This window comes from Meriones unguiculatus, chromosome X (genome assembly GCF_030254825.1).
Source record: "Meriones unguiculatus strain TT.TT164.6M chromosome X, Bangor_MerUng_6.1, whole genome shotgun sequence".
Lineage (NCBI taxonomy): Eukaryota > Metazoa > Chordata > Mammalia > Rodentia > Muridae > Meriones > Meriones unguiculatus.
This window is the reverse complement of record NC_083369.1, coordinates 129,675,133-129,701,021: the sequence shown is the minus strand read 5'-3', so window position 1 is coordinate 129,701,021 and position 25,889 is coordinate 129,675,133. Positions and strand designations below refer to the sequence as shown.

Below are 25,889 nucleotides of genomic sequence, written 5' to 3'. Positions count from 1 at the left end.
TGTGGGATCTCGGCTTTGCACAGTTTGAATGTAACAACTGTCAATCTTTCAAGAGATGGCAGAGCTGCATGGAAGCCGCTGGGCTGTGCTGACCTGCTTGGGCTGTTCCAGCGGATAGGCCCCTTCACCTTTTTCTTCCTTCTTGAGTCTGGTTCAGAAAGGTCACCCTTGTGAAAGAGTCCTTAGATCCTGAAGGGGTCACGACCTACCAGGCATTCATGCCTCCCCTTCTGCAGATCTGAGCAGCCATCTTGTTGCCACCCGCTGAGAGGAGCCATTCTTCATGCAGTTGCCGAAGCCATAAATTTGAAGATCCTTGATGCTTCTCCTCCACCCTCTGACTGGCATCTGTTATACACCTGAAGCCACACTGGAGACTCCAGGAGAAAGAGCACCCTCTCAAAGTCAGCAGGGACACACTAAGAACGCTATGAGCCACCAAAACACTGTCAGTGATGAAAAGGACAAAACTAACTACATGAAACCACCTGTCTTCCCTTCAGCCTCCTTTGTCAAAGCAGCATCTAGAAAACCTTTTGGGATCCTTTCTCCAAATGTTCTATGCAGTATGAGTGGGAAGAACCCTGTGGAGAACAGCTTGAATGTTAAAGTCAAAAAGAATGTGCCGCCTGCAACAGTACACTAGAGTGAGGAAGAAGGACTGCCTGGGAGCTGCGCTATTGTCAAGCCTGGAAATACGAAAGAGAAAATTGCGTTCTTTGCAGCCCACCAGTGTAGCAATAGGATAGGATCTATGAAAATAAAAAGTTCCTGGGATATTGATGGGAGGGCTACTAAAAGAAGGAAAAAAATCAGGGGATCTTAAGAAAGCCAAGGTACAGTTAGAAATGATGAGAGAGATCAACAGCCAGTGCTACCAGCCGGAGCCATTTACATGTGGCATTGAGCACTGTTCTGTGCATTATGTGAGGGACAGTGGGGACAGTGTCTGTAGTGGGAGGCCTCTGTCAGTGATACAGATGGTTGCCTTCCTTGAGCAGAGAGCCACTGCTCTCCTAGCTAGCTGCGTGAAAAACTGCACAAATCCGCCTGCCATTGTGAAGATTTCTGGCCAGTCCCGAGGTGTGCCACCTGCACCTGATCCCTTCTCTGATCCAGGAACTTGTGAAGAACCCACAGAAAGAAAATCCTGAGTCTGGCAGATCACAGAGTGAACCAGTCCATGTCCTTGACATGGTAGCCAGGTTGGAGTCTGAGTGCCTAAAGCATCAGGGCCAGCGAGAACCTGGGAGCTTGTCACGGAATAACAGCTTCCAGCGAAGTGTGGGCTGGGTGTTGATCACGAATGGCTCTCAGGCCAGTGACAAAAGTGAAGAGGGGTCTGTAGACATCCCCGACACCCAGGTGCACCCCACACAGTCGGTGTCTGTGGGAGCAGGACCGTCGGAAACTGACCATTCTGCAGGGGACCAGGCCTGGGACAGTACTTCTCAGAGCTGTTGCTCATTGCCAGTAGGCGTGAACTTCCACAAAGACAGCACAGAATTAGAGCCAAGTCAGCAGACAACTGTGGAGAACTCCAACCAGAACGACATAGAAATGACAGATGAATTTGATGGATTCCCCTTTTCTCCTCATACCTGTCTCCAAGCCACCGAATTGTCCACGGATGCTATCAGTTGTATGAGTAGAGAGTGTGTAGCACTCCCAAAGCACCATCAGAGAAAAGAACCTTTGTGCATCAGCATTGCCGTGTGCACGGTGGAGAGGGAGCAGCCTTCTGCTAGAGACTCCCTTGAAGAGCCTCTTCCCGGCATGTTGTTTTTTCTGTCACCTGGACGGGACCAGCAAGAGTGCTCCCAGCTGAATGAACACACAGCACAAGACGCTTCAGAGGCCAGTAAGCCTCAAGATGCTGCTGAGGGCAACAGTGCATGTGAGGAGAAAGATGGTTCTGTGGAGCCACTCGTCCCAGCAGCCCCCGGGGGGGAAAGTACATTACCGGTGCTTGAGGTATCCATGTGGAAGAAGCCCGTGTCTCAGGACTTCCTGGAGACCAGGATTAAAATACAGCAGCTCCTGTAGCCTCAGCAGTACACGGCATGCCTGCCTCACCACATCATGGTGAAAATCTTCAGGTTACTCCCCACCCTTAGTTTAGCGATTCTTAAATGTACCTGCCGCTACTTTAAGTCCATCATTGAATACTACAACATCAGGCCAGCAGATTCTCGGTGGGTCCGAGATCCTCACTATAGAGAAGACCCTTGCAAGCAATGCAAGAAAAAGTATGTGAAAGGGGATGTGTCCCTGTGTCGTTGGCACCCCAAACCCTATTGCCAGGCATTGCCATATGGGCCTGGGTACTGGATGTGCTGCCACCAGTCTCAGAAGGGCTTTCCCGGCTGTAAGCTAGGCCTTCATGACAATCACTGGTTACCTGCCTGCCAGAGCTTTAACCGGGCAATCCATAAGAAAGCAAGAGGGAGCGAGGCGGAAGAGAAGTACTGATGTCCACGGGAGAGGCGAAGGGACTGTGAAACGCCTGGGTCAACCCTCAGGTGTGGGCGGCCTCATCCCCAGCTGTTCAGGACTCTGCTCCGCTCAGACTGCCATTACTCAGGCTTTTATCTGTTTACCAGCTGTTCAAGAAATTAGCTCCATGCTTGTCTATAGTGGTCCCTCACATTTAACCCACCCAGCTCTGAAGAACTCTGCCCATTTTCCTCCATTTGGACACTCAGAGGTCACCAGGCAGCCCCCACAAGAGGATCCTGCAATGTCCCAGCACTGGCTCTGTATCTGAAATGAGTGAAGTGAGGAAACATTTGAGAATTATGCCTAAAAAATTAAAAAAAATGTAGGCACCTTACCTTAGACCTTGTATGCTTGATGCTGTGAGAATGTTTGGTGATGGGTCTGCCCTGTGGTGTTTACAGTGTATATAATGGTTGTGTTTCATAGGGCTGTGAAAGTGCCCAGTGAACCGAGCGCCTTGACCTGCACATGAGTGCTTTGGCCCCTCTGTAAATAATGTGATTAAAATCCAGTATTGTATATTATGGACAGCTGACTAAACATATTCACAAGAATAAGATAATATCATATAATAGATTAAAATGTTGTGCATCCAAAAAAATAAAAAAAGAAAGAAAGAAATTGTACTCCAAAGAAAGATTGAACAAGGTATGCCACTAAAAGCCAGTGTCCACAATCCAGCAGAAGAAAAGCAGCCATGTATGGGGGACCACTTGTAACTCACTAAAAGCAGCCTGTTCTCACTAAAAAGGACTTGGCAGCTCTAGTACCCCTTCTTCCTAGGCAATCTTGGATTCCTAGGAGGGCAAGTATAATGACAAAATAAAGTCACACTCTTTTTTACTTTTCTGACTCCCACATTTTTATTCTTTATTCTGTTCCCCCAGTGTTTAAGGAGAAGGCTTGAGCATTTTCCCAAGGTAAGTAATAATAACCATTCAGTGAGAAATTTACACTTTTTCTGTGTTTCAATTAACAGTGATCCTAAAATATAACATCACTGTTCCATTTTAAAAATCAAGAAAAAGCAAAATTAGTAAAAGGCCCAAAAATACATATAGAGTGGCCTTCTATAGGATACTGGCACCCATCTCCTACAGGGCTGTTTTGAAAAACAGTAAGTTTGGAGATGTTTACTCTGCCTGCGTTTTCATTGCCCAGATTAAAATGTCAACCATTCTAAAATACTAACACTAATTTGTGGTGGAAAGATTCTTAGAGACCATAGGTTTTTTTAAGATACTGATTAAGTGTTTTTGAAAAAAGAGAACATAGAAAGGACAGACAGGGGTAAGAATGGAAAGGAGGGAAATAAGGAATGAGGTAAAGAAGAAGGGATTGGGAGAGAGGAATAGAAGAAGTGAAAGGGGGGTTAAAGAGAAAAGAAGAAAAGAAAGGAGAGGAAAGGGGAAGATGGCAATATGTTACTGATGGTAACAAAGCAGCCAGAAACAGTAGAGCCATTCAAACATATATCCGTGTGTTCCTTGTTTTAAATGGTTGTGTCCTATGAGAAAATATCTGGTCTGATTTCTTGAGCCACAGTCAAATTTGTGATGCTTTTCTTCTCTTTTTTTTCCATAATTTTATTTTTCTCATTAGTTGCATTTTGTTAATTCTGTATCCCAGCTGTATCCCTCATTCCCTCCCCAATCCCACCCTACCTCCCTCATCTCCTCCCTGCCCCTTTCCAAGTCCACTAATAGGGGAGGACCTCCTCCCCTTTCATATGACTCACTTTTGTCAGGTATTTTCCGGACTGGCTGCAAAGTCCTCCTCTGTGGCCTAACAGTACTGCTCCTCCCTTGGGAGGTGGGGAGGTCAAAGAGCCAGTCATTGAGTTCATGTTAGAAATAGTCCTTGTTCCCCTTACTATGGGAAACCAATTGATTACTGAGCTATCACGGGTCACATCCGAGCAGAGGTTCTAGGTTTTATCCTCTCATGGACTTTGGTTGAGTGTCCATCTCAGAAAAGACCCTGTGCCCAGATACGTTTGGTCCTTGTGGAGCTCCTATCCTTTCCACTTCAAATTCCCCTTCTTTCATATGATTCCCTGCACTCTGCCGAAGGTTTGGTTGTGAGTCTTAGTATCTATTTTGGAGCACTGCTAGGTAGAGTCTTTCAGATGCTTTCTGTGGTAGACTCCTGTCATACGTTCAATGCATATCCCTTTTGTCTTTCTAAATGAGGATAGATCATCATACCCCATGTCTGCTTTCTTGATTATCTTCTTTAGGTGTATAGATTTCATTTTGTTTATCCTATCTTTTAGGTCTATATAAGCGAATATATTCCATGTTTGTCTTTCTCCTTCTGGGATACTTCACTCAGAATGATCTTTTCTAGATCCCACCATTTGCCTGCAATTTTCATGATTTCCTCATTTTTGATTGCTGAGTAGTATTCCATTGTGTAGAAATACCACAATTTCTGTATCCATTCCTCTGTTGATGGACATATGGGTTGTTTCCAGGTTCTGGCTATTACAAATAAAGCTGCTACAAACATGGTTGAGCAAATGTCCTTATTGTGTACTTGAGCAAATTTTGGGTATATGCCTAGCAGTGGTATAGCTGGGTCTTGAGGAAGCGCTATTCCTAATTGTCTGAGAAAGCGCCAGATTGACTTCCAAAGTGGTTGTACCAGATTACATTCCCACCAGCAATGGAGGAGGGTTCCTCTTTCTCCACAACCTCTCCAACATGTGTTGTCATTTGTGTTTTTTATCTTGACCATTCTGATGGGTATAAGGTGAAATCTTAGGGTCGTTTTGATTTGCATTTCCCTAATGGCTAATGAGGTTGAGCATTTCTTTAAGTGTCTCTCTGCCATTCTATATTCCTCTACAGAGAATTCTCTGTTTAGCTCCGTTCCCCATTTTTTAAGTGGATTACTTGTTTTGCTGCTTTTCAGCTTCTTTAGGTCTTTATATATACTGGATATTAGCCCTCTGTCAGATAGAGGGTTGGTGAAGATTCTTTCCCAATCTGTAGGCAGTCGTTTTGTTTTGATGACGGTGTCCTTTGCTTTACAGAAGCTTTTTAGTTTCATGAGGTCCCATTTATTGATTGTTGCTCTTAAAGCCTGTGCTGTTGGAGTTCTGTTCAGGAAGTTGTCTCCTGTGCCAATGAGTTCTAGGCTGTTCCCTACTTTTTCTTCTAACAGATTTAGCGTATCTGGTTTTATGTTGAGGTCTTTGATCCACTTGGACTTTAGTTTTGTGCAGGGTGATAAATGTGGATCTATTTTCATTTTTCTGCATGTAGACATCCAATTAGACCAGCACCATCTGTTGAAGATGCTATCTTTTTTCCATTGAATGGTTTTGGCTGCTTTGTCAAATATTGAGTATTCATAGGTACGTGTGTTTATTTCTGGGTCTTCAATTCGGTTCCATTGATCCTCCTTTCTGTTTCTATGCCAATACCATGCAGTTTTTATTACTATTGCTCTGTAGTACAACATGAGATCGGGAATGGAGATACCTCCAGATGATCTGTTGTTGTATAGGGTTGTTTTGGAGATTCTAGGTTTTTTGTTTCTCCATATGAAGCTGAGAATCTTTTTTTCAAGGTCTGAAAAGAATTGAGTTGGTATTTTCATGGGAATTGCATTGAATCTGTAGATTGCTTTTGGCAGGATGGCCATTTTCACAATGTTAATCCTACCAATCCATGAGCACGGGAGACCTTTCCATCTTCTGAGATCTTCTTCAATTTCTTTCTTCAGAGACTTGAAGTTTTTCTCAAACAGGTCTTTCACTTGCTTGGTTAGTGTCACCCCAAGGTACTTTATGTTATTAGTGGCTATTGTGAAGGGTGTTGTTTCCCTAATTTCTTTCTCGGCCCTTTTGTCTTTGGTATACAGGAGGGCTTCTGATTTTTTTGAGTTGATTTTGTATCCAGCCACTTTGCTGAAGGTGTTTATCAGCTGAAGGAGTTCTCTGGTTGAATTTTTGGGGTCACTCATGTATACTATCATATCATCTGTGAATAGTAACACTTTGACTTCTTCCTTTCCGATTTGTATCCCCTTGATCTCCTTTAGTTGTCTTATTGCTCTGGCTAAGACTTCAAGTACTATGTTGAATAGATATGGAGAGAGTGGGCAGCTTTGTCTTGTCCCTGATTTCAGTGGGATTGATTTAAGTTTCTCTCCATTGAGTTTGATGTTGGCTGTAGGCTTGCTGTATATTGCCTATACTATGTTTAAGTATGTGCCTTGTATCCCTGATTTCTCCAATACTTTAAACATGAATGGGTGTTGGACTTTGTCAAATGCTTTTTCGGCGTCCAAGGAGATGATCATGTGGTTTTTCTCCTTCAGTTTGTTTATGTGGTGGATTACATTGATGGATTTCCATATGTTGAACCACCCTTGCATGCCTGGGATGAAGCCTACTTGGTCATGATGGATGATATCTTTGATGTGTTCTTGGATTCGGTTTGCAAGTATTTTATTGAGTATTTTCGCATCAATATTCATAAGAGAGATAGGTCTGAAGTTCTCTTTTTTGGTTGGGTCTTTGTGTGGTTTGGGTATCAAGGTAACAGTCGCTTCATAGAATGAGTTTGGTAATGTTCCTTCTGTTTCTATTTTGTGGAATAGTTTGAGGAGAATTGGTATTAGCACTTCTTTGAAGGTCTGGTAGAATTCTGCGCTGAAACCATCTGGCCCAGGGCTTTTTTTGGAGGGGAGGCTGTTAATGACTGCTTCAATTTCCTTGGGGGATATAGGGCTATTCAGTCTTTCTACCTGATCTTGACTTAATGTTGGTAGATGGAATCTATCAAGAAAATTGTCCATTTCGTTTAAATTTTCAAATTTTGTGGCGTATAGGCTTTTGTAGTATGACCTAATGATTGTTTGGATTTCTTCAGTGTCTGTAGTTATGTCCCCCTTTTCATTTCTGATTTTGCTGATTTGGATAGATTCTCTCTGCCTTTTAGTTAGCTTGGCTAAGGGTTTGTCTATCTTGTTGATTTTCTCAAAGAACCAGCTTTTTGTTTCATTGATTCTTTGAATAGTTTTATTTGTTTCTAATTGATTGATTTCAGCCCTGAGTTTGATTATTTCCAGCCTTCTGCTCCTCTTGGGTGTATATGCTTCTTTTTTTTCTAGGCTTTTCAGTTGGGCCATTAAGTTACTTGTATGTGATGTTATAAATTTCTTCTTGAAGGCACTTAGTGCTATAAATTTTCCTCTGAGCACCGCTTTCAATGTGTCCCATAAATTTGGGTATGTTGTGCCTTCATTTTCATTGAATTCTAAGAAGTCTTTAATTTCTTTCTTTATTTCTTCCTTAACCCAGCTGTCATTGAGTAACAAGTTGTTCAGTTTCCATGTGCGTGTCGGCTTTTTGTTGTTTCCATTGTTGTTGATGTCCAGCTTTAGTCCATGGTGGTCCGATAGAATACAAGGGATTATCTCAATCTTTTTATATCTGTTGAGGCTTGCTTTGTGACCAACTATATGGTCTATTTTGGAGAAGGTTCCATGAGGTGCTGAAAAGAAGGTATACTCTTTTGAGTTTGGGTGGAAAGATCTGTAGACGTCTATTAGGTCCATTTGATTTAGGGACTCTGTAAGTGCTTTTATTTCCCTATTTGGTTTCGGTCTAGTTGATCTGTCCCTTGGTGAGAGTGGGGTGTTGAAGTCACCCACTATTAGGGTATTGCCATCAATGTGTGGTTTAAGCTTTAATAATGTTTCATTTATGAATGTGGTTGCTCTTGTATTTGGGGCATAGATGTTTAGAATTGTGATGTCTTCTTGGTGAATTTTTCCTTTGATGAAAATGTAGTGCCCCTCTATGTCTTTTTTGATTAGTTTTGGTTGAAAATCTATTTTATTAGATATTAGGATAGCCACTCCTGCTTGCTTTTTGGGTCCATTTGCTTGAAAAACTGTTTTCCAGCCTTTTACTCTGAGGTAATGTTTATCTTTGTTGCTTAGGTGTGTTTCTTGGATGCAGCAGACTTTTGGTTCCTGTTTCCGCACCCATTCTGTTAGTCTGTGTCTTTTTATTGGAGAGTTGATTCCATTGATGTTGATAGATATTAATGACCATTGAATGTTATTTCCTATTATTGTGGAATTGGCGATGTTACTGTGAATCATTGCTTGTTTCCTTTAATTTTTGTTGGAAATTATCTTTAACCTATGTTTTCTTGGGTGTATTTGTTTTCATTGGATTGGAATTTTCCTTCTAGTATCTTCTGTAGGGCTGGGTTGCTGTTCAAATATTGCTTAAATTTAGTTTTGTTGTGGAATATTTTATTTTCTCCATCTATGTTGATTGAAAGCTTTGCTGGGTAAAGTAGTCTAGGTTGGCACCAGTGGTCCCTTAGGGCCCACATGATCTCTCCCCAGGCTCTTCTGGCTTTCATAGTTTCTGATGAGAAGTCCGGTGTGATTCTGATAGGTTTGCCTTTATATGTTACTTGGCCTTTTTCCCTTGCTGCTTTTAGTATCTTTTCTTTGTTTTGTAGATTAAGTGTTTTGACTATGATGTGGCGTGAGGAGTTTCTTCTCTGGTCTAGTCTATTTGGTGTTCTGTAGGCCTTTTGTATGTTTGTGGACATCTCTTTCTTTAGGTTGGGAAAATTTTCTACTATTATTTTCTTGAAAATATTTTCTGGACCTTGTAACCTGGACTCCTCTTCTTCTTCAATTCCTATTATTCTTATATTTTGCCTTTTCATGGCATCCTTGATTTCTTGGATGGTTTGTGTTTGGGATTTTTCTGATTTTATTTTTGCTTTGAGAGAAGTATCAATTTCTGTGAGTGTATCTTCAGCACCCGAGATTCTCTCTTCCATCTCTTGAATTCTATTAGTGATGCTTACCTTTGAGATTCCTTCTCTTTTCTCTAAGTTCTTCAGTTCCAGGGTTTTCTCAGTTTGTGTTTTCTTTATTGATTCTAATTCTGTTTTCATGTTTTGCAACATTTCCTTCATCTGTTTGAGTGTGGATTCCTGTGTCTCCAAGATGGACTCTATTTTTTTGTTTGTTTCCTCTCTTAGTGCCTCTGCTTCTGCCTCCAATTGTTTGGCTATATTTGCATGTGTTTCTTTAAGAGCTTCTTCGTTCACCTCGTTTGTCTTTGTTTCTATTTGGGAGCCAAATCATTAAGGGATTTTTTTGTATCCTCTTTAACTGTTTGAATCTCTATGACTATTTCTCTGAGAGATTTTTTGGTTTCCTCTTTATGTGCCTCAAATAACTGGATAATCATAGCTTTAAAATCATTTTCTTTTTCTGTTTCTGCTGAGTTGGAGTGTCCAATAATTTTGGAGGTTGCCGGTGAAGCCATGATATCTTGATTTGCGTTGGTTGTGTTCTTTCGCCGACCTCTGGCCATTTACTTATCTGTCGTGTTCACTGTCTGTTCCTGGATTCTGCAGGTCAGACTGGTTTTTCTCTGGTATCTGGAGAATTCTTCAGGAAAATGAAGGTCTAGTGAGGTCTAGTGGTTTCAGTGTGTGCGTTGGTTATTCAGCTATACCTGTAGAAGGAAAGTTCGCAGGCACAGAAGGGCAAATGCGGGGTAGCGTGTGTTTGAGCGTGTGCTTGTGGGTGTGTCCTAAGGGACAGGGTGTTGGTGAATGAAGAGGCCTTCAGTGTGTGAGAGGGGTGCTTTGCAGGCACTGAAGTTGTTGCAGGCGCTGTTGAAGAATGCGTGCGCGTATTGAGTTTACCGGTCTGCTGGTCTTTAGTGTCTATTCAGCTGTTTTTCTGCCACTTAGGGTTTGGATGTCCCATACAGTCACTGGCTGGGCCGCCCTGTGTAGTCCGTGCTGCCACTTGCAGGCTTGGGATCTGGGAAGGGTTGTACTGTGGGTCTGAGTCTCTGTGGCTAGCACTGTATTGGGTGTGCGCTTTGGCGGGATGGAGTTTCAGTGGTGCGTGCACTCCTGCAGAGCCGGGTGGTGGTGGTAGTGGGGAGTGTGTTCCGCGGGTCAAGAGCTCGGCGAGAGGGCTCTAGGTCGGGTGTGTTCTCCTCTGAGTGGTGGCGTTCAGCAGGTCGTTACTGCTCTCCGCTGCAGGGAGGCAGGGGTCTGGAGCCCTGCCTCCCTGCCTCCGCCCGTCTTGGGTCCCAGGCACTGAGCTTTGCGGCTTTGGTATCCAGGAAGAATTGTATTGTGGATCTGAGTCTCTGTGGTTAGGGCTCAGTGGTTGGAGCTCTGTGATTGGGTCTGCGCTCCTTCTGTGAGGAGGTTTCTAGGGTTATTGCGCTCTGGCCGCTTGGGGCGTGAGCTCCACTGCACTTCCTGCTGCGGTCTAAGCCGCGGGATCAAGTCAGCAGGATGGGGGAGGGGACGATTCTCGGGACCGGAGGGCCCTGAGTGGGACGTGTCCCAGGAGGGGTTGGGTGTTCAACGGGTGGTTACAGCAGACCGCTGCTGTAAGGGGCCCGGAACACTGTCTCTGCTGCCTTGATCTCCTGGATGTGAGCTTTGCGCTCAGCTGCCTGGTGCTGTGGGCAGGTTTCCCCGCTGGAGGCCCGGGCAAGGGAGGCGCCCTATTTCCTTCCCGGAGAAGTCCGTGCCCGATCTAAATCTATTAGCACTCCACGCTTCTGTGGTGGCCCCTCTCCTTTAGAAAGCCCCACAATCCAAATTCTAGCTTTGATTGACTCTCCATTCACCAATTCCGGAGATTCGTGTCTTCTGCCTCTCCAAAACGGTGCGCTCTGCTTGCCGCCATCTTGGAATCTCCCGCTTTTCTTCTCTTAAGAATTGAGTATACAGCAATGAAAAACAAGGAAATCATGAAATTTGCAGGTAAATGGTGGGATCTGGAAAGAATCATCCTGAGTGAGCTATCCCAGAAGCAGAAAGACACACACAGTATATACTCACTCATATAGACATATAATATAGGATAAACCTACTAAAATCTGTACACCTAAAGAAACTATTCAAGAGAGAGGACTCTGGCTAAAATGCTCAATCCCCACTCCAAAATGCAAAGAGGATGGACACTAGAAGAAGAAGAAAACAGGAAACAAGTTAGGAGCCTGCCACAGAGGGCCTCTGAAAGGCTCTGCCCTACAGGGTATCAAAGCAGATGTTGAGACTTATGGCCAAACTTTGGGCAGAATGCAGGGAATCTTATGAAAGAAGTGGGAAATTATAGTAAGATCTGGAGAGGACAGGAGGTCCACAAGGAGAGCAACAGAACTAAAAAATTTGAGCACAGGGATCTTTCCTGAGACTCATACTCCAACCAAGTACCATGCATGTAGAGAACCTAGAACCCCTGCACAGATGTAGCCCATGGCAGTTAAGTGTCCAAGTGGGTTCCATAGTAATGGGAACAGGGACTGCTTTTATTGGCCTGCTCTTTGATCACCTCCCCCTGAGGTAGGAGCAGCCTTACGAGGCCACAGAGGAAGACAATGCAGCCACTCCTGATGAGACCTAACAGACTAGGATCAGACAGAAGAAAAAGAAACCCTCTCCTACCAGTGGACTTGGGGAGGGAGTGTGTGGAGAAAGGGGAGGAAGGGAGGGATTAGGAGGGGAGGAGGGAGGGAACTAGAGGGGGATACAAAGTAAATAAAGTATAATTAAAATAAATAAATAAGTTTGCAAACACACACACACACACACACAAGAATTGAGTATATTCCAATAAATCCATGGTAAATTGGAAATATTATCATAAGTGCATTTGGATATCCTGAACCTGCCAAAAATCCTATAAAGCAATACTGCACATTGAACAGTATGAGTTGTTTCCTCTTGGTTACCATGGGGCTGTTTGGAACCCGTGAATTACAGCCATTTCTCAGCATCACAAGAGATGAAAGATTATGATTTACATACAATTAGCATCAAAGTTCAACCTTCAAAATGCAGTTTCTATTGAAGGCTTAACACTTTCAAACCATTATAAAGTCAATACATTGAAAGTCAAACCATCCTCTATTGGAGACCATGTGCATGGCTATAAATATAGATAGAGATACACAGATAGGTAGATAGTTATGGATGATAAATAGATAGATGATATATAGATATTGAATATACACAAAAAATTTGGAACTTGACGAAAAAACTTATGTTTATTTTGTTAATAATATAGGAACTAGGAATCCAGCACCATGATAGAGTTCTTATCTAGCATGCAAGAGGCCTTTAGCTTGACTCCCAGAACCATAAAAAGAAAAAGAAAACAAAGTCATATAAGTGGTTCACACAACCACCTTTTTTAAATAACTATTTTCAAAAGTGTATTTATTGAGAATTTCATACACAGATGCAATATATTGTGAGCATATCCACCAACTACCCCCCTTTCCAATTCTTCCTGGACAACTCAAATTGTCCTTCCAACTTTATCTATTGATGTTTTAAAAAATATTGTGTGTTTATGGGTATTTTGTCAGCACATATGTCTGCACCATGTGCATGCCTAGTGCCCGTGAAAACCAGAAGAGGTCATTAGATCCTTTGGAAATGGAGTTATAGATGACTGTGAACATCTGGTAATTTCCTCTGAAAAAGCTACCAGGACTCTTAACTGCCAAGCCATGACTCTAGCCCCTATTCCTATTTTTACAAACAATGCAGAGACCAATTTGCGATGCCCATTTGTGTGAGTGTGTGTGTGTGTGTGTGTGTGTGTGTGTGTGTATGCACACATGTATAAAAATATTCACTGGACCATGGAAAACCCTAAAAGGGACTACACCCTTGAAGAAAATGGATTCTTCCTCCCCTAACAGCCATCAACTGCCAACAGAACTTCAGTTAGGTTTGCTGAGTCCCTCCCTCATGCATGCTAAAATGTTGACTGGCTTAATACTCTACAGGTCCAGTTCAGGCATTCACAGTTGTTGTGAGTTCATGAACACAATGGCCTGGTCATGTCGGGAAGACATATGTCGTAGTCTCTGGCTACTACAGTCTCTCTGTCCTCTCTTCCTGAGTGCTTCCTGAGCTTTTTGGAGAGTGGGTGTGTATTAGTTACTTTTCTGGTGGTGTGATTTTTAAAAATGACCAAAGAAAACTTTGGCTTGTGGTTCCAGATATATCAAAATCTATCATGGCCTGGTAGTGACATACCACCAAGCAGCAGCCATAGTTCTCGATGCAGGAAACTAAGAAATCACACCTCTAACAGAAAGGAATGAACTGTCAGTTTGAGAGTTATCAAGCTAGTTATCTGGGAAGAATAACTTCAGTTGAGACTATGCCTCCAATAGATTGCCTGTAGGATAGGAAAATTTATAGGATGTGTTCTTGGTTAATGAGTATTTTTTTTTTTTAGTTTTTTTTTTGGGGGGGGTAAAGACTGTAAACTGTAAGCTCTAAGATAAATTTAACCCTTTCCACCCGAAATTGCTTTTGGCTAATGTGTTTTGCCATAGAAATACAAAGCAAACTAAGACAGGAACTGAAGGCAACGTCTTAATTGTAACCCACTGTAAAATCAAAAAGTAGGTTACATACTTCCAATGTATAATGATACAGAATATATATTGGCATTTCAAAATAGAGAAAAGGGTGCATAGTGAAGAAGTAATGAAGACTAGAATCTAGCAAGGAAAACACTAAATCCTATGGCTCCATGTCCACTGTCAAAGGACTTAGATGGCTCTTACTTTTTAGCTTTGCTGCCTGAAATATATACCTCTAGCTTAGCCTGGCCTCGTTCCCTGTATGCAATTCTTCTTGGCAGCCCTTTCATGGCTCTGGAACCTCCAACATCTTGTTATCTCCACTAGGAAATAGACTTTACTTTTGTGGTTTCAATCAGTGGCCTCTCAGATTCACCTGCCTTTTCAGGGTGAATGGATTCTTTTGCCACATGCTACCTGGCCTCAGCAGCTCTCTCAATCCACAGAGGAAGATTCCACAATCCTATTACTCTTTTGTACCTCTGAAGCCGTTACTAGATGTATGACATTCTCAAGTTCAGCTGTCAGCTTGAGATGGACCCTCACTATCATGAATTACATTAACAGCAGCTTTTGTTTGTAGTTGCTTTCTAGGACAGAAAACTCTAAGGATTTTCTTTTCACAAGTTGGAAGCTTAGTGTCTTAGTTAGGGTTATTATTGCTATGATGAAAAACCACAGCCAAAAACAAGTTATGGAGAAAAGGGTTTATTTGGCTTACACTTCCACATCACAGTCCATCATTGAAGGAAGTCGAGACAAGAACTCAAACAGGGCAGGATCCTGGAGGTAGAAGATGAAGTAGAGGTACTGCTTACTGGTTTGTTCCTCATGGCTTGCTCAGCCCAACTTTTCTATACAACCCAGGGCCACCACCCCAGGAATGGCACTACCCACAATTTGCTGTGCCCCCCCCCCCATCAGTCATTAATTAGGAAAATGCATTATAGCTGGATCTTATGGAAGTGTTTTCCCAATTGAGATTTCCTCCTTTCAGATGACTCTAGCTTGTGTCAAGCAGACATAAAACTACCCAACAGACTCAGCTGGATGGAGTCTTAATAGCTCTAATCCCTTTAGCAATTACAGCCTTTATTGTTTTTCACCAGATATCTTAGCTGTAACATTAAGATTCTTAATGTTCTGTGTCTCTCCAAACTCTTCATCTTTGCATTTCTTTCTGTCTCACTTTCTTTTTTTTTTTCATGGTAGACCTAAATAAGCATTATCATTAACAACTGTGCCATAGATTCAGTATCATGTCATCTTGAAATTTACTCCACCAAAGAAATTAGTCTGTTACATTTTTAAATCTAAGAACAGGCAATTTATTAGGACTAGTATAGCTGCTGTTAAAGTCCTTGATTCTCTCTCTCGCTCTCTCTGAAACATTAAGCTGGGCTTTTACAGTCCATTTTGCTCTCAGCACTACTGTCTTTCAGGCTCCTACAAGGGTCGCCTATTGAGCCATGCTTACAGCATTCAATCACTTTTCTTGTCCAAAGTTTCAAAGTCTTCTGAATTTCTCTAAAAAACAATAAGGTAAGGTTCTTCAAAACAGCACTTTACTCCTGGTATGATACTTCTATGCATAGTGTATTAGTTACTCTTCTGATGCTGTGATAAGATATCATGGCCACCAAGTGGGTTACATAGTAATGGGAAGAGGGACTGCCTCTGACATAAACTGATTGGCCTGTTCTTTGATCGCCTCCCCCTGAGGGGAGAGCAGCCTTACCAGGCCACAGAAGATGACAATGCAGCCACTCCTGATGTGATCTGATAGAGTAAGATCAGAAGGAAGGAGAAGAAGACCTCCCCTATCAGTGGACTTGGGGAGGGGCATGCGTGAAGTAGGGGTAGGGAGGGTGGGATCAGGAGGAGGGGGACTTATGGGGGCATACAAAGTGAATAAAGTGTATAATAATAAAAATAAATAAATAATTTTAAAAAAGAAAAAAATAACAACAACATAAAGGTTATGGAATTAGAAGGGCTTGGAAGGAATTGGCAGAGGGAACAGAAGATGGCTAGGATAAAATGTATTGTACACCTCTACGAATCTCTAAGAAAAAATTAAAGATTTTAAAGACGGGCAAGAGAAACAAAACAAGTTTTCTCTAAAAAAATTAATCATGTGGTGATTCACGGGCAGGTTCCAAAGATAAGTGCACAAGATATTCATTACGGTGTCCTTTAGAAAATTAAACTCTTCAAACTGGGCTGTACCCATAATCCCAGCACTTGGAAAGATAAAACAGAAAATTGTCCCAAGTTTAAGACTAATTGAGGATGCACAGTGAATTTTTGATCAGCTTGAGCTGCAGAGAGTGATTTTATTTCAAATCACTGAAGTAAGGACAAAACGTGGGTAGCAATGTGGATCTAGGTGTATGGGGAGGTTGGTGAATATGACCAATACATATTAATTAATTCTTAAAGAACTAATAAAAATAAAATATTAAAAATAAGTTAATTAAATAAAAAAAAAGATATCATGGCCAAAGACAACTTAATGAAGACAAAGTTTATTTTGGCTTATGATACCAGAGGCCAAGATATTAGTCCGAAATAGACGTTTATTTTAGCTTATGATACTAGAGGAATTGAAGATAGCAGTAGGGCACGGCAGCAAGTGACAGGCCTGGTAGCAGGATCAGGAAGCTATATGAGAGTTCACATTTGTGCGAGCAAACACAAATCACAGAGAAAATTGTAAGCTGGGGTAGACTAAACTCTCAACTTTCGAGCACAGATGTACGTCAGTCAGCAAGGCTTTAGCTCATCATAATCCAAATCAGTGCCACCAACTGAAGACCAAGGATTCAAAAGCCTGAGCCTATGGAGACATTTCTCATTTCAACTACCATAGCATGTGATGTAGATGTCTCATTTAGAGCTGTTTGTTCTCTACACTTTTACCAGTTGTATGTCTCTGTGTGAAGTACTTGCTTACTGCAGAAAGAAGCTGCTCTGATGATGTCTGAAAACTGCAGTAATCCATGATTATACAAGTAAGTATTTAAAAGGTTCTAAGATCCATACTAGATCTGTTTATCAAAACAGATATCTCTTGGAATTTATTACTTCCTCAGCTGTGATGCTTTGCCAGATTTAAAGTACCTTCTGAGGAGCAGGCCTTGAATAATGTTGGTTATACACACCCCCATAACATTCAGGCCACTATTGCAACAACAGGTATATCTTGCCAGCTCAAGTAACAAGAATTACTTACCTAAATAAAACTGGTGATTTCTTTCCCTACAGCAGCCTACATAACACCTTCCAACACTATGAAAGTTAGCACAGGAAGGAAGTTTCCAAGTCAGTACTTTGATTTTTCCATGGACTGTGAACAAAGTGCATTGTGTCCTCAGCAATAAGGTCTTACAATTGAGTTTTGGTGGGCAACCAAGAATAATAGCTATAACCTATACTGGTTTTTGTGAGGGGGGACTTCTTGGATTCTTCTAATCTGTCAATGATCTGTTTTTATAGATGGTTTACATGGTTGAAACTGTCTCACATATGAGAGGCATATGATGTTAATTATTCACTGGGAGAAAGACAATTTGATCCTGGTTCCAAACTGCTAAATCATCCGTGTTTCCAAGGTCTAGATCTTTCTATCAAGTAGATTGGAGAATCCTCCTTACTTAAAGTGTGACATGTAGACCAGCAGCAATAGCATCCCTTAAAAGTCTGCTGAGAATGTAAGATCACAAGCCCCATTCTTTGTATGACTCCTGTGATGGTTTGAATAGGTATTACTATGGAGGCAATGCTCTGAGGTCTCATATATGCTCAAGCTCCACCCATTGTGGAACATAGTCATCTCCTGGCTGCCTTCAGATCAAGATGAAGTCTGGGATTCTCTAGCATTATGTCTGCCTGGATGATGCCATACTTTCCACCATGAAAATAATAGACTAAACCTCTGAAACTGTAAACAAGATCCAATTAAATGTTGTCCTTTAATGAACTATTAGCCATATAGCGCTTAATCCAGCTCACCTCTGTTTGTGTGTAAATAACATTAATAGACAGTTGTACTGCTGTCACCTTCATTTTGGCTTTGTAGCTCCTATTGAACCTAACAGTATACTACACATCTTCTTTTCAAGAAACCATACCTTGTGTGTGTGTGTGTGTGTTCTTGAGATTTTTTTTTCTAAATTCTGTTTTTTGTTGTCTGCCATTTAATTTGCCTGTTTTGTAATGAAAGAGAGAAAGAAGGCATGGAGTTGGATGAGTAGGAAGATGAGGGGGTTCTTGGAGATGAGGGAAGGGAAACTATAGTTTGAATGTATTGTATGGAAATGTTTTAAATAAAAAATAAACAGGGAGCTGGAGAGATGTCTCAGAGGTTAAGAGCACTGGCTGGTCTTCCAAAGGTCCTGAGTTCAATTCTTAGCAACCATATTGTGGCTTATAAACATATATAATGATATCTGGTACCTTCTTCTGGCCTGCTGGCTCACATGCAGGTAGAATACCATATAAATAATAAATAATTAAAAAAATAAGCAAACAAAAACACCTAGATATTACTGGAGTGATACAGCATGACATATGTTCCCTGAAGACCTTTCCAGATGAAAACAAATTGTTCTTCATCTACTACATAGATACAAATTCAAAGTCAGTGTCTGATAGATGGCACAGCAGTATGAGTGAGCACCTTGTTTTAGGTGTGGCATGTACCCCAAGCAACAGATTCTGGTACATATAAATTTACCCTTTTAGGATTGACAGTCCTTGGAAGAATGTGGGAAGGTGGCCCCTCAACATTGATTTCACATTTCTTACAGTTTAAACGCACCAATGATTGCTTCAAAGGCTTCCAGCATTACAGAATGTCTATCCCTAGAATATGTTTAGCCATGGAAAAACATATGCTGTATAAAGCTGGAAAATAAAGGGACTGATACTCAAAGCCACAGTCACAGGGTTGGTCATGACTCTGTAAACTCCATAGCCATCTGTGTACACTTCCAGCCAGGGGAATAGTTCTTATGTGCATCCAGTATCAACAAGGGCTAACACATTTTGTAAATTACTGGGACACCAATAAGTAGTGAGCTCAACATGAAGCCTCCTGCTTTCTAGACCCCACATAACCAAGCATTTTTACTCCATTCCTAGGATATGTTTAGCCAGAGAAAGAAAGACAGTGATGCAAGACATACTACAGCCATCATATACTTCATTCTTTCCAGTGCTGGAGTCTCAGAATTTATTGGCACTCTCTTAAAGAGAGGTGGATGGTGATGGAGGGCTAATTTCTTTACCTCCTCTACTGTCAGCAAGACACTTTCAGCTCCCTGGTTTTTTGAAACCCAGGGGCTGGCTACCTTATGCTCTGAGTTTATTGTTTTCCTTTTAATAAAAGGGTCTTCATGAGGCCATACTCTAAATCACATATCTGAGCTTAAAGTTTCTTCTCCACAGATCATAGCTCACACACTTTTGCTTCCAAATGCAAGTGTCCTCACATTCAGTTTTCAGTGCAGTAAAAACAGCTAGTTTACTTTCTTCATCTCCATCAAACTTTATGTTGGCAGAGTGCCCATAAAGACATCGGTAGTCTTTCCCAGTGATATAAGGATCATGCCCATCTCTTGGCTTTCTCCTCACAATTGTATCTTGCTGGACTGCACCAGATATAAGGTCCATACACTGATGTCAGGTGAGAGGGAGGGTTACCGAATGCCAAAAGTTTAAAGATATTTTAAGGAGTCATAGGCTTATATAACAAACTTTATCTACTCTGGGCAAAGGCCACTACACCACTCAAACTGCTAGCCTGGCAATTGTCAACACACATAGACTACACAGAAGTGGGCCTACACATACATGTAGATCAGCATATAGGTCATATGCAGGTAAGCACACAGATATGCAGACAGACAAATAGATACAGGCAGACTGGTGAAGGTAAATGTTCAGGCTTCTAACTTCAATGTCATGTTATACAGATTATATAGAACCACACAAAAGTGTCACTCTGCCAAAAATAATGACACAACAAATTACACCACTGCTTACTTTTAGTATCCCTAGACATCCAGTCAGTCATTTTGTGCTTACTCATATCTTCCAGGATGTTCAGTGTCAGCTATGTTTTAGTTGACTCATACCAAGTATTAATATCAGCACCATATTGTCTAATCATAAACTGTCATTTATGCTCTTCCTTTCTCAGCAATCACTAATGTCAAATTATTAAGTATCAGTGAAGCATGAGGACTACAGTTGGCCAAAAAGTGGAATGATCTCTCATATTCACTGCTTCTACACAGATACTTCTGTCTGCCTCTGTCTCAAAGAAGAGGAGGAAGAGAAAGAAGTACAACCCACATCAAAATGAAGTCACCAGGCCACAGAAAATTACAATGCAGCCACTCCTGATGAGATCTGATAGACTAGAATCAGAAGAAAGGAGAGGAAGAACATAAGGTAGGAAGAGCATAAGAGGAAGAGCATAAGGTAGCCAGCCCCTGGGTTTCAAAAAACCAGGGAGCTGAAAGTGTCTTGCTGACAGTAGAGGAGGTAAAGAAATTAGCCCTCCATCACCATCAGTGGACGTAGGGAGGGGCATGCGTGGAGAAGGAGGAGGGAAGGTGGGATTAGGAAGGGAAGAGGGAGGGGTTTATGGGGGGATACAAAGTGAATAAAATTTAATTAATAAATATTAAAATAAAAAATGAAGTCACTCTCATAACAGCCTACTTAAATATTGTTGAGGAAATGAAGTTGGAGTTGGGTATTTAGAGTCTCATGAAATAGCTTTTAGAGATGCATTTTACTGTGTTCCCCCACTTCTTTTATGTTCTTGAGCTCCTGGGTGAACAATCTTCACAATGGATTATTTATTACGTGTGGTAGGCAAACTAATGAACCCAAAAGACAGTGATACCCTTGTGCTTGGAACTCTTGAAAATACTACTTTGCAGAATATGATGACTTATTTTATATATCAACTTGACTGACCCAAGGTATGCTCACATAGCTGATAAAACATTACTTTCTCAGGTGTCATGGAGAAAACTTTCATAGGATATGAGCATTTGAATAAGCAGACTACATAAATATCCACCCTGACCAATGTGAATAGACACCATCTAAACTGTTGAGCCCAAATAGGAAAAAAAAAAAAGGGGGCGTGAAATAGGTAAATTCTTCCAGTCTCTAATGGAACTGTGATATCCATCTTTTTGTCTTGGATATCAAAATTCTTGGTTCTTAGGCCTTTGAACTCAGACTGAATTACAACTCTATTTTTCTAATTTTCCACCTTAAAAATGTCATCATCTTGTGAGACTTCACAGATTCCATAATTTTCTCAGCCTATTACAATAATAAACCTTCCATTATCTATCATCTACCTATATTATATTAATTCTCTTTCTGTTGAAAACCCTAATATTGATGACAAGGAAAGGATTTTTTTCCCCAAGTGTGCTACGGATGTTGAAATGGGGAAATGATCCTTATGATCCTAATTTAATCACAAAATATTTATTAAAACACAGGATACTGGTCTGGAGAGTTGGCTCAGTGGTTAAGAACATGTGTTGCTCTTTCAGAGGATCCAGGTTTAAATTTCAGCACCAACATAGTGTCTTATGACTAAGAATAACAACAGTCTTGGGAGATCTGCTGCCCTATTCTGACCCACATGGGTGCCAGGCATGCAGGTGGTACTCATGCATGCAGGCAAAACACTCATACACTCATACACGTAAAATAATAAAATAAATAAATCTAAAATAACCAAATGAACACACACACAAACACAGAAAACCAACCATCAGACCTGAAATTGGTTTTCACTCTCTCTTGTAGCTCCAAATTATAATAGAGTGTCATTTTCTTTCACCATAAAAACTATCCTTAGCACTTCCTATAGAGTAGGCCTCAATAATGATATAAATTGTCTCATTTCAACTGAACACATCTCTCTCTCTCTTTCTATCTCTCTCTCTCTTTTTCATTTGAAACAGGATTTCATTATGTAACCCCGTATTTTACTTACTTACTTTTCTGCTGCTATGAAGAGACATCGTGACTAAGGCAATTTACAACAGAAAACACTTGATTGTGGACTTGCTTACAGATTCAGAGGATTAGCCCATGACCATCACTGTAGGAAGCATGGCAATAGGCAGGCAAGCATAACTCCAGAGCAGTAGCTAACAGCCCATATCCTAATCCTCAGATATCATGCTGAGAGAAACTGGACCTTGTAAGGGCTTTTGAAACCTAAAAGCCTATCCTCACCCCCTTAATACACCTCCTCCAACAAACTCCACAACCTCCGCACCTCTTTATACTTCTTAACAGTCTACCAACTGGGAAACAAACATTCACATATGAGACTATGGTGGGCATTATCATTCAAATCACCTATCTTAGTCACTGCTCTACTCCTGTGAAAAGACATCATGACCAAGGCAACTCCTTGGTTGAAGAAAACCCACACTGTTTATTGGAGAAATATGAAAGACTTCGGTATTTTAGAATAGAAAAGCAATTAGATGCTTTAAGTGGGGCTTACTGGGTCATCCTAAAAGAAACATAGAAGAGAGTGATGAGGGCAATTTAAACTGTGGGCCTCAGCTCAAGAGTTTTCAGTGGACATAAATATTGGTAAGTGTTCTAGAGCCCATTCTTCCTACATCTTAGCAAAAAAAAAAGAGGGAGGCTGCTTTCTGCCCTTGTCCTAAAAATATGCTGGAAGCTATATTGACAAATTTGGTTTAATGGCATTCGTTGAGAAGATTTGAAAATATCCTAGTACTGACTCTGTTGCTTGGTTATTAGTGGTCACTCTTATGTAGCTCTATAATGAAAAGAAGCAAGCTGAACAAAGAAAAATACAAAATGCACAGTTTGAGAAAAAAGAAGCACCAGGAAATAATGTGAAGCCAAGTCCAGTGCTCAAGGAGATAAAAAGTTAAAAAAAAAAGTTAAAAAAAAAAAAAAGCCTGACACTAAATGGAATAAAAAAAGAGCAGCAACCCCAGGGCAAAACCCCATCCAGCTACACTTCCAACTTGTGAAAATGAATTAAAGAAAAGTTTAAGTAGTGAAGTAAACCATCAAAACCAGAAAGTTGATGCAAAGGTACTTGAATAAAGAGCTAAGTTCCAGCACCAGCAAGAAGATGAACTTGGCAGTTTGAGCTAAGTGGTTCTGGCTTTACAATCAAGAATACAAGAAAGAGGGTGTGGAATCTCCCTCCATTGCTAAGGGAAGCCACTGAGGCCAGGTATGTTTCAGGTGTGTCCCTGCATGGAGCACCAGAAAGGAAATTGTATGAAGTTGTTAGGGTGAAAACTGGATTACCCTGGAGATCCCAAGGTGTTGGAGATCATATAGACATGGAATACCTACCAGAAAGAGCTACAGACCAAATATGAAACCAGCCCAAGAGCAAGAAGTGTGTTGCAGTCAACAAAGGTGAAATGAGTTGAAGATACGAAGAACACTTTGACATCAGACATAGTGATGCAGAATTTGGAGTTTGCCCTGTAGGTTTTTAGTCTGTTGTCAGGGAGGGCAGTATTTCCTCACTATGCTTCTTTTCCTTTCTTTTGCAATGATAATGTATATTTTGTAACATTGTATGTTGGAAGGATATGATCTGCCTATTGATTTTGATTTTCAAGAGGGTTATAGTTAAGAGAGTCTCAGAAGAGAATTCGAGCTTTTAAGCAGTCTTTTAAAATTTTTTTGTCTTTACTTTTTTTAAATTGTGTATATAGTGTTCTGTCTGCATGTATGCCTGCGCACCAGAAGAGGGCACCAGATATCGTTACAGATGGTTGGGAGCCACCATGTGGTTGCTGGGAATTGAACTCAGGAACTTTGGAAGGGCAGCCAACACTCTTAACCTCTGAGCCATCTCTCCAGCCCAGACAACTGTGCAGTTTTCCAGCTGGACATGGTGTGGTGCTACTTCCACATGGAACAACTGGAGTACCTTGTTGATGCTGAGAAAAAGCTGAACTTGGTCCAGAAGCATTTTAAAAACTGTTACAGAAAGAATCACCAGAGATTAGTCCACATAAAAGGAAATTGTGGGAAAGAGAAGGGGTTGTTTTGAAGACTCTATTTGCTTCAGGGGCTTAGACACTATCACAGAGGAAATGCAGAGGAGGCTCAGGAGTACCTCAACAGAGTATATCAATACTTCAAAGAGCAGTACATTGATCTGTCAAAAGTTCACCATTTGTTGCAGTTGGGGTTTACTGTTCAGGAAGCCCAGCATGGCCTGTGGGCTTGTGATGGGAACATGGACCATGCAGGCCATTCACATTTCTAACTGCAGAGGGGAACTTGCCCAAATAAGGAAGGAGAAGAAGAAGACACACCATCTGGAAGATATCACAGGTGCCGCCAAATGGGCCCTTCAACAAGCTAGAGGCAACCTGGACGATACCCTGAAGATTCTCCTGAGTAACCTCCTTTTGTGGTGATTACAGGGCTCAGATCCTGAAAACAACAGCTGTCAAGCAAGTCCTTGTTAGCATTTATATAAAAATGCCATGCACACAACCAATCTTAAATCCAATGATGTTTATTGGATGGAGAGAGAGAGAAAAGGAGAGAAAGAATGATAGGGAGAGAGAAGGGAGAGCCCCAACAGACAGAAAGGAAGAGCAAAAGAAGGGAAGAGCAAGTGAGTGAAAGCAAGGGAGCGACAAAGTGGCAGGTTGGTCCTTTTATGAAGCAACTGAACCACTCCTACCAGGTGCAACTACCTGGCTATGACATCATAGGTTGCTAGGCAACCAAGAAGCATGCTGCCTAAATACTAACAGTCCTTCTCAAGAAAGCATTGACCAACTGGTCTATATGGGTTTTGGTACAGTAGTGGCTGAAGCTGCACTAAGGTTGTTTGGAGCTAAGGGTATTTGGAGGCAACATCTAGCTGGCAGTTCAGAACCCTGTGCACCATGGAGGACCTGCAGTTCTTGGGAGAGGATTCCTCCTCCCCCTCCTCTTCCTCCTCCTCCTTCTCCCCCTCCTCCTCCTTCTCCTTCTCCTCCTCTTCCTCCTCCTCCTCCTCTTCCTCCTCCTCCTCTTCCTGTTCCTCTTTCTCCTCCTCCTCCATACCCCCTCTACATCACCATCTAACTCCACAGGGACCTCTACAGATGAAGACATGGAGACAGAGGCTGACAACGAAATCCTGGAGGACATTCTGGAGCATGAGGAGGACTACCTGGACTCCACTCTGGAATATGAAGAAGTCATTATTGCTGAGTACCTGTCCTATGTAGAAAGTATAAGGTCTGCCACAAAGAACAACTGAACAGAAATAAGTGCTACTTTTCTGCCTATAAATTCTATCATTGTGAATGGCTGGAAGAAAAAAAATAATTTATTTTATATTCATTAGCGTTTTGCCTGTTTCACACATGTATATCGGTGTGAAGGTGTCAGATCTTGGAGTTACAGACAGCTTTGAGCTGCCATGTGGGTGCTGTGAATTGAAGCTGGGTCCTCTGGAAGAACATTCAGTGATATTAACCTCGGAGCCATCTCTCTGGCCCCTTAAGCAGACATGAGACTATGAAAGACTATGGGGACTTTTGAAGTTGGACTAAATGCATTTTGCATCATAATATGACCTGAAGCCTATGGGGGTTAGAAAGTGGAATGTATGAATAAGAATGACCTTTATAGGCTCATATATTTGAATGTTTATTCCAGGAATGGCACTATTTGAAAGATTAAAAGGATCAGGATGTGTGGCCTTGTTGGTGGAAGTGTGTCAATGGTGGTGGGATTTGATGTTTCAAAAGCTTATTCCAAGCATGCCATCGTCTCTCTCAGCCTACAGATCAAGATGTAGCCCTCAGCTGCAGCTACAGAGCCTGCCTGCATATTGTCATGCTCCTTGCCATGATGATGATAGACTAAACTTCCAAAATTATGAGTAAGCCACAGATTAAATATTTGTTTT

At 41.5% G+C, this 25,889-nt stretch overlaps 1 protein-coding gene and 1 pseudogene across 1 annotated transcript; both read left to right on the top strand.

The window, feature by feature from the left end:
* Positions 1–341: 341 nt before the first annotated feature.
* LOC110543737 (F-box only protein 34-like) lies at positions 342–3,083 on the top strand (the record flags this gene model as incomplete). The annotated part of the gene is given in 4 exon segments (XM_021629975.2): positions 342–426; positions 429–805; positions 807–1,141; positions 1,143–3,083. Coding segments are annotated over 4 exon segments (2,127 nt in total), but the record flags the coding sequence as incomplete, so codon positions are not given.
* Positions 3,084–19,522: 16,439 nt separating this feature from the next.
* LOC110541922 (NEDD8 ultimate buster 1-like) lies at positions 19,523–25,235 on the top strand (annotated as a pseudogene).
* The last annotated feature ends 654 nt before the right edge of the window (positions 25,236–25,889 follow it).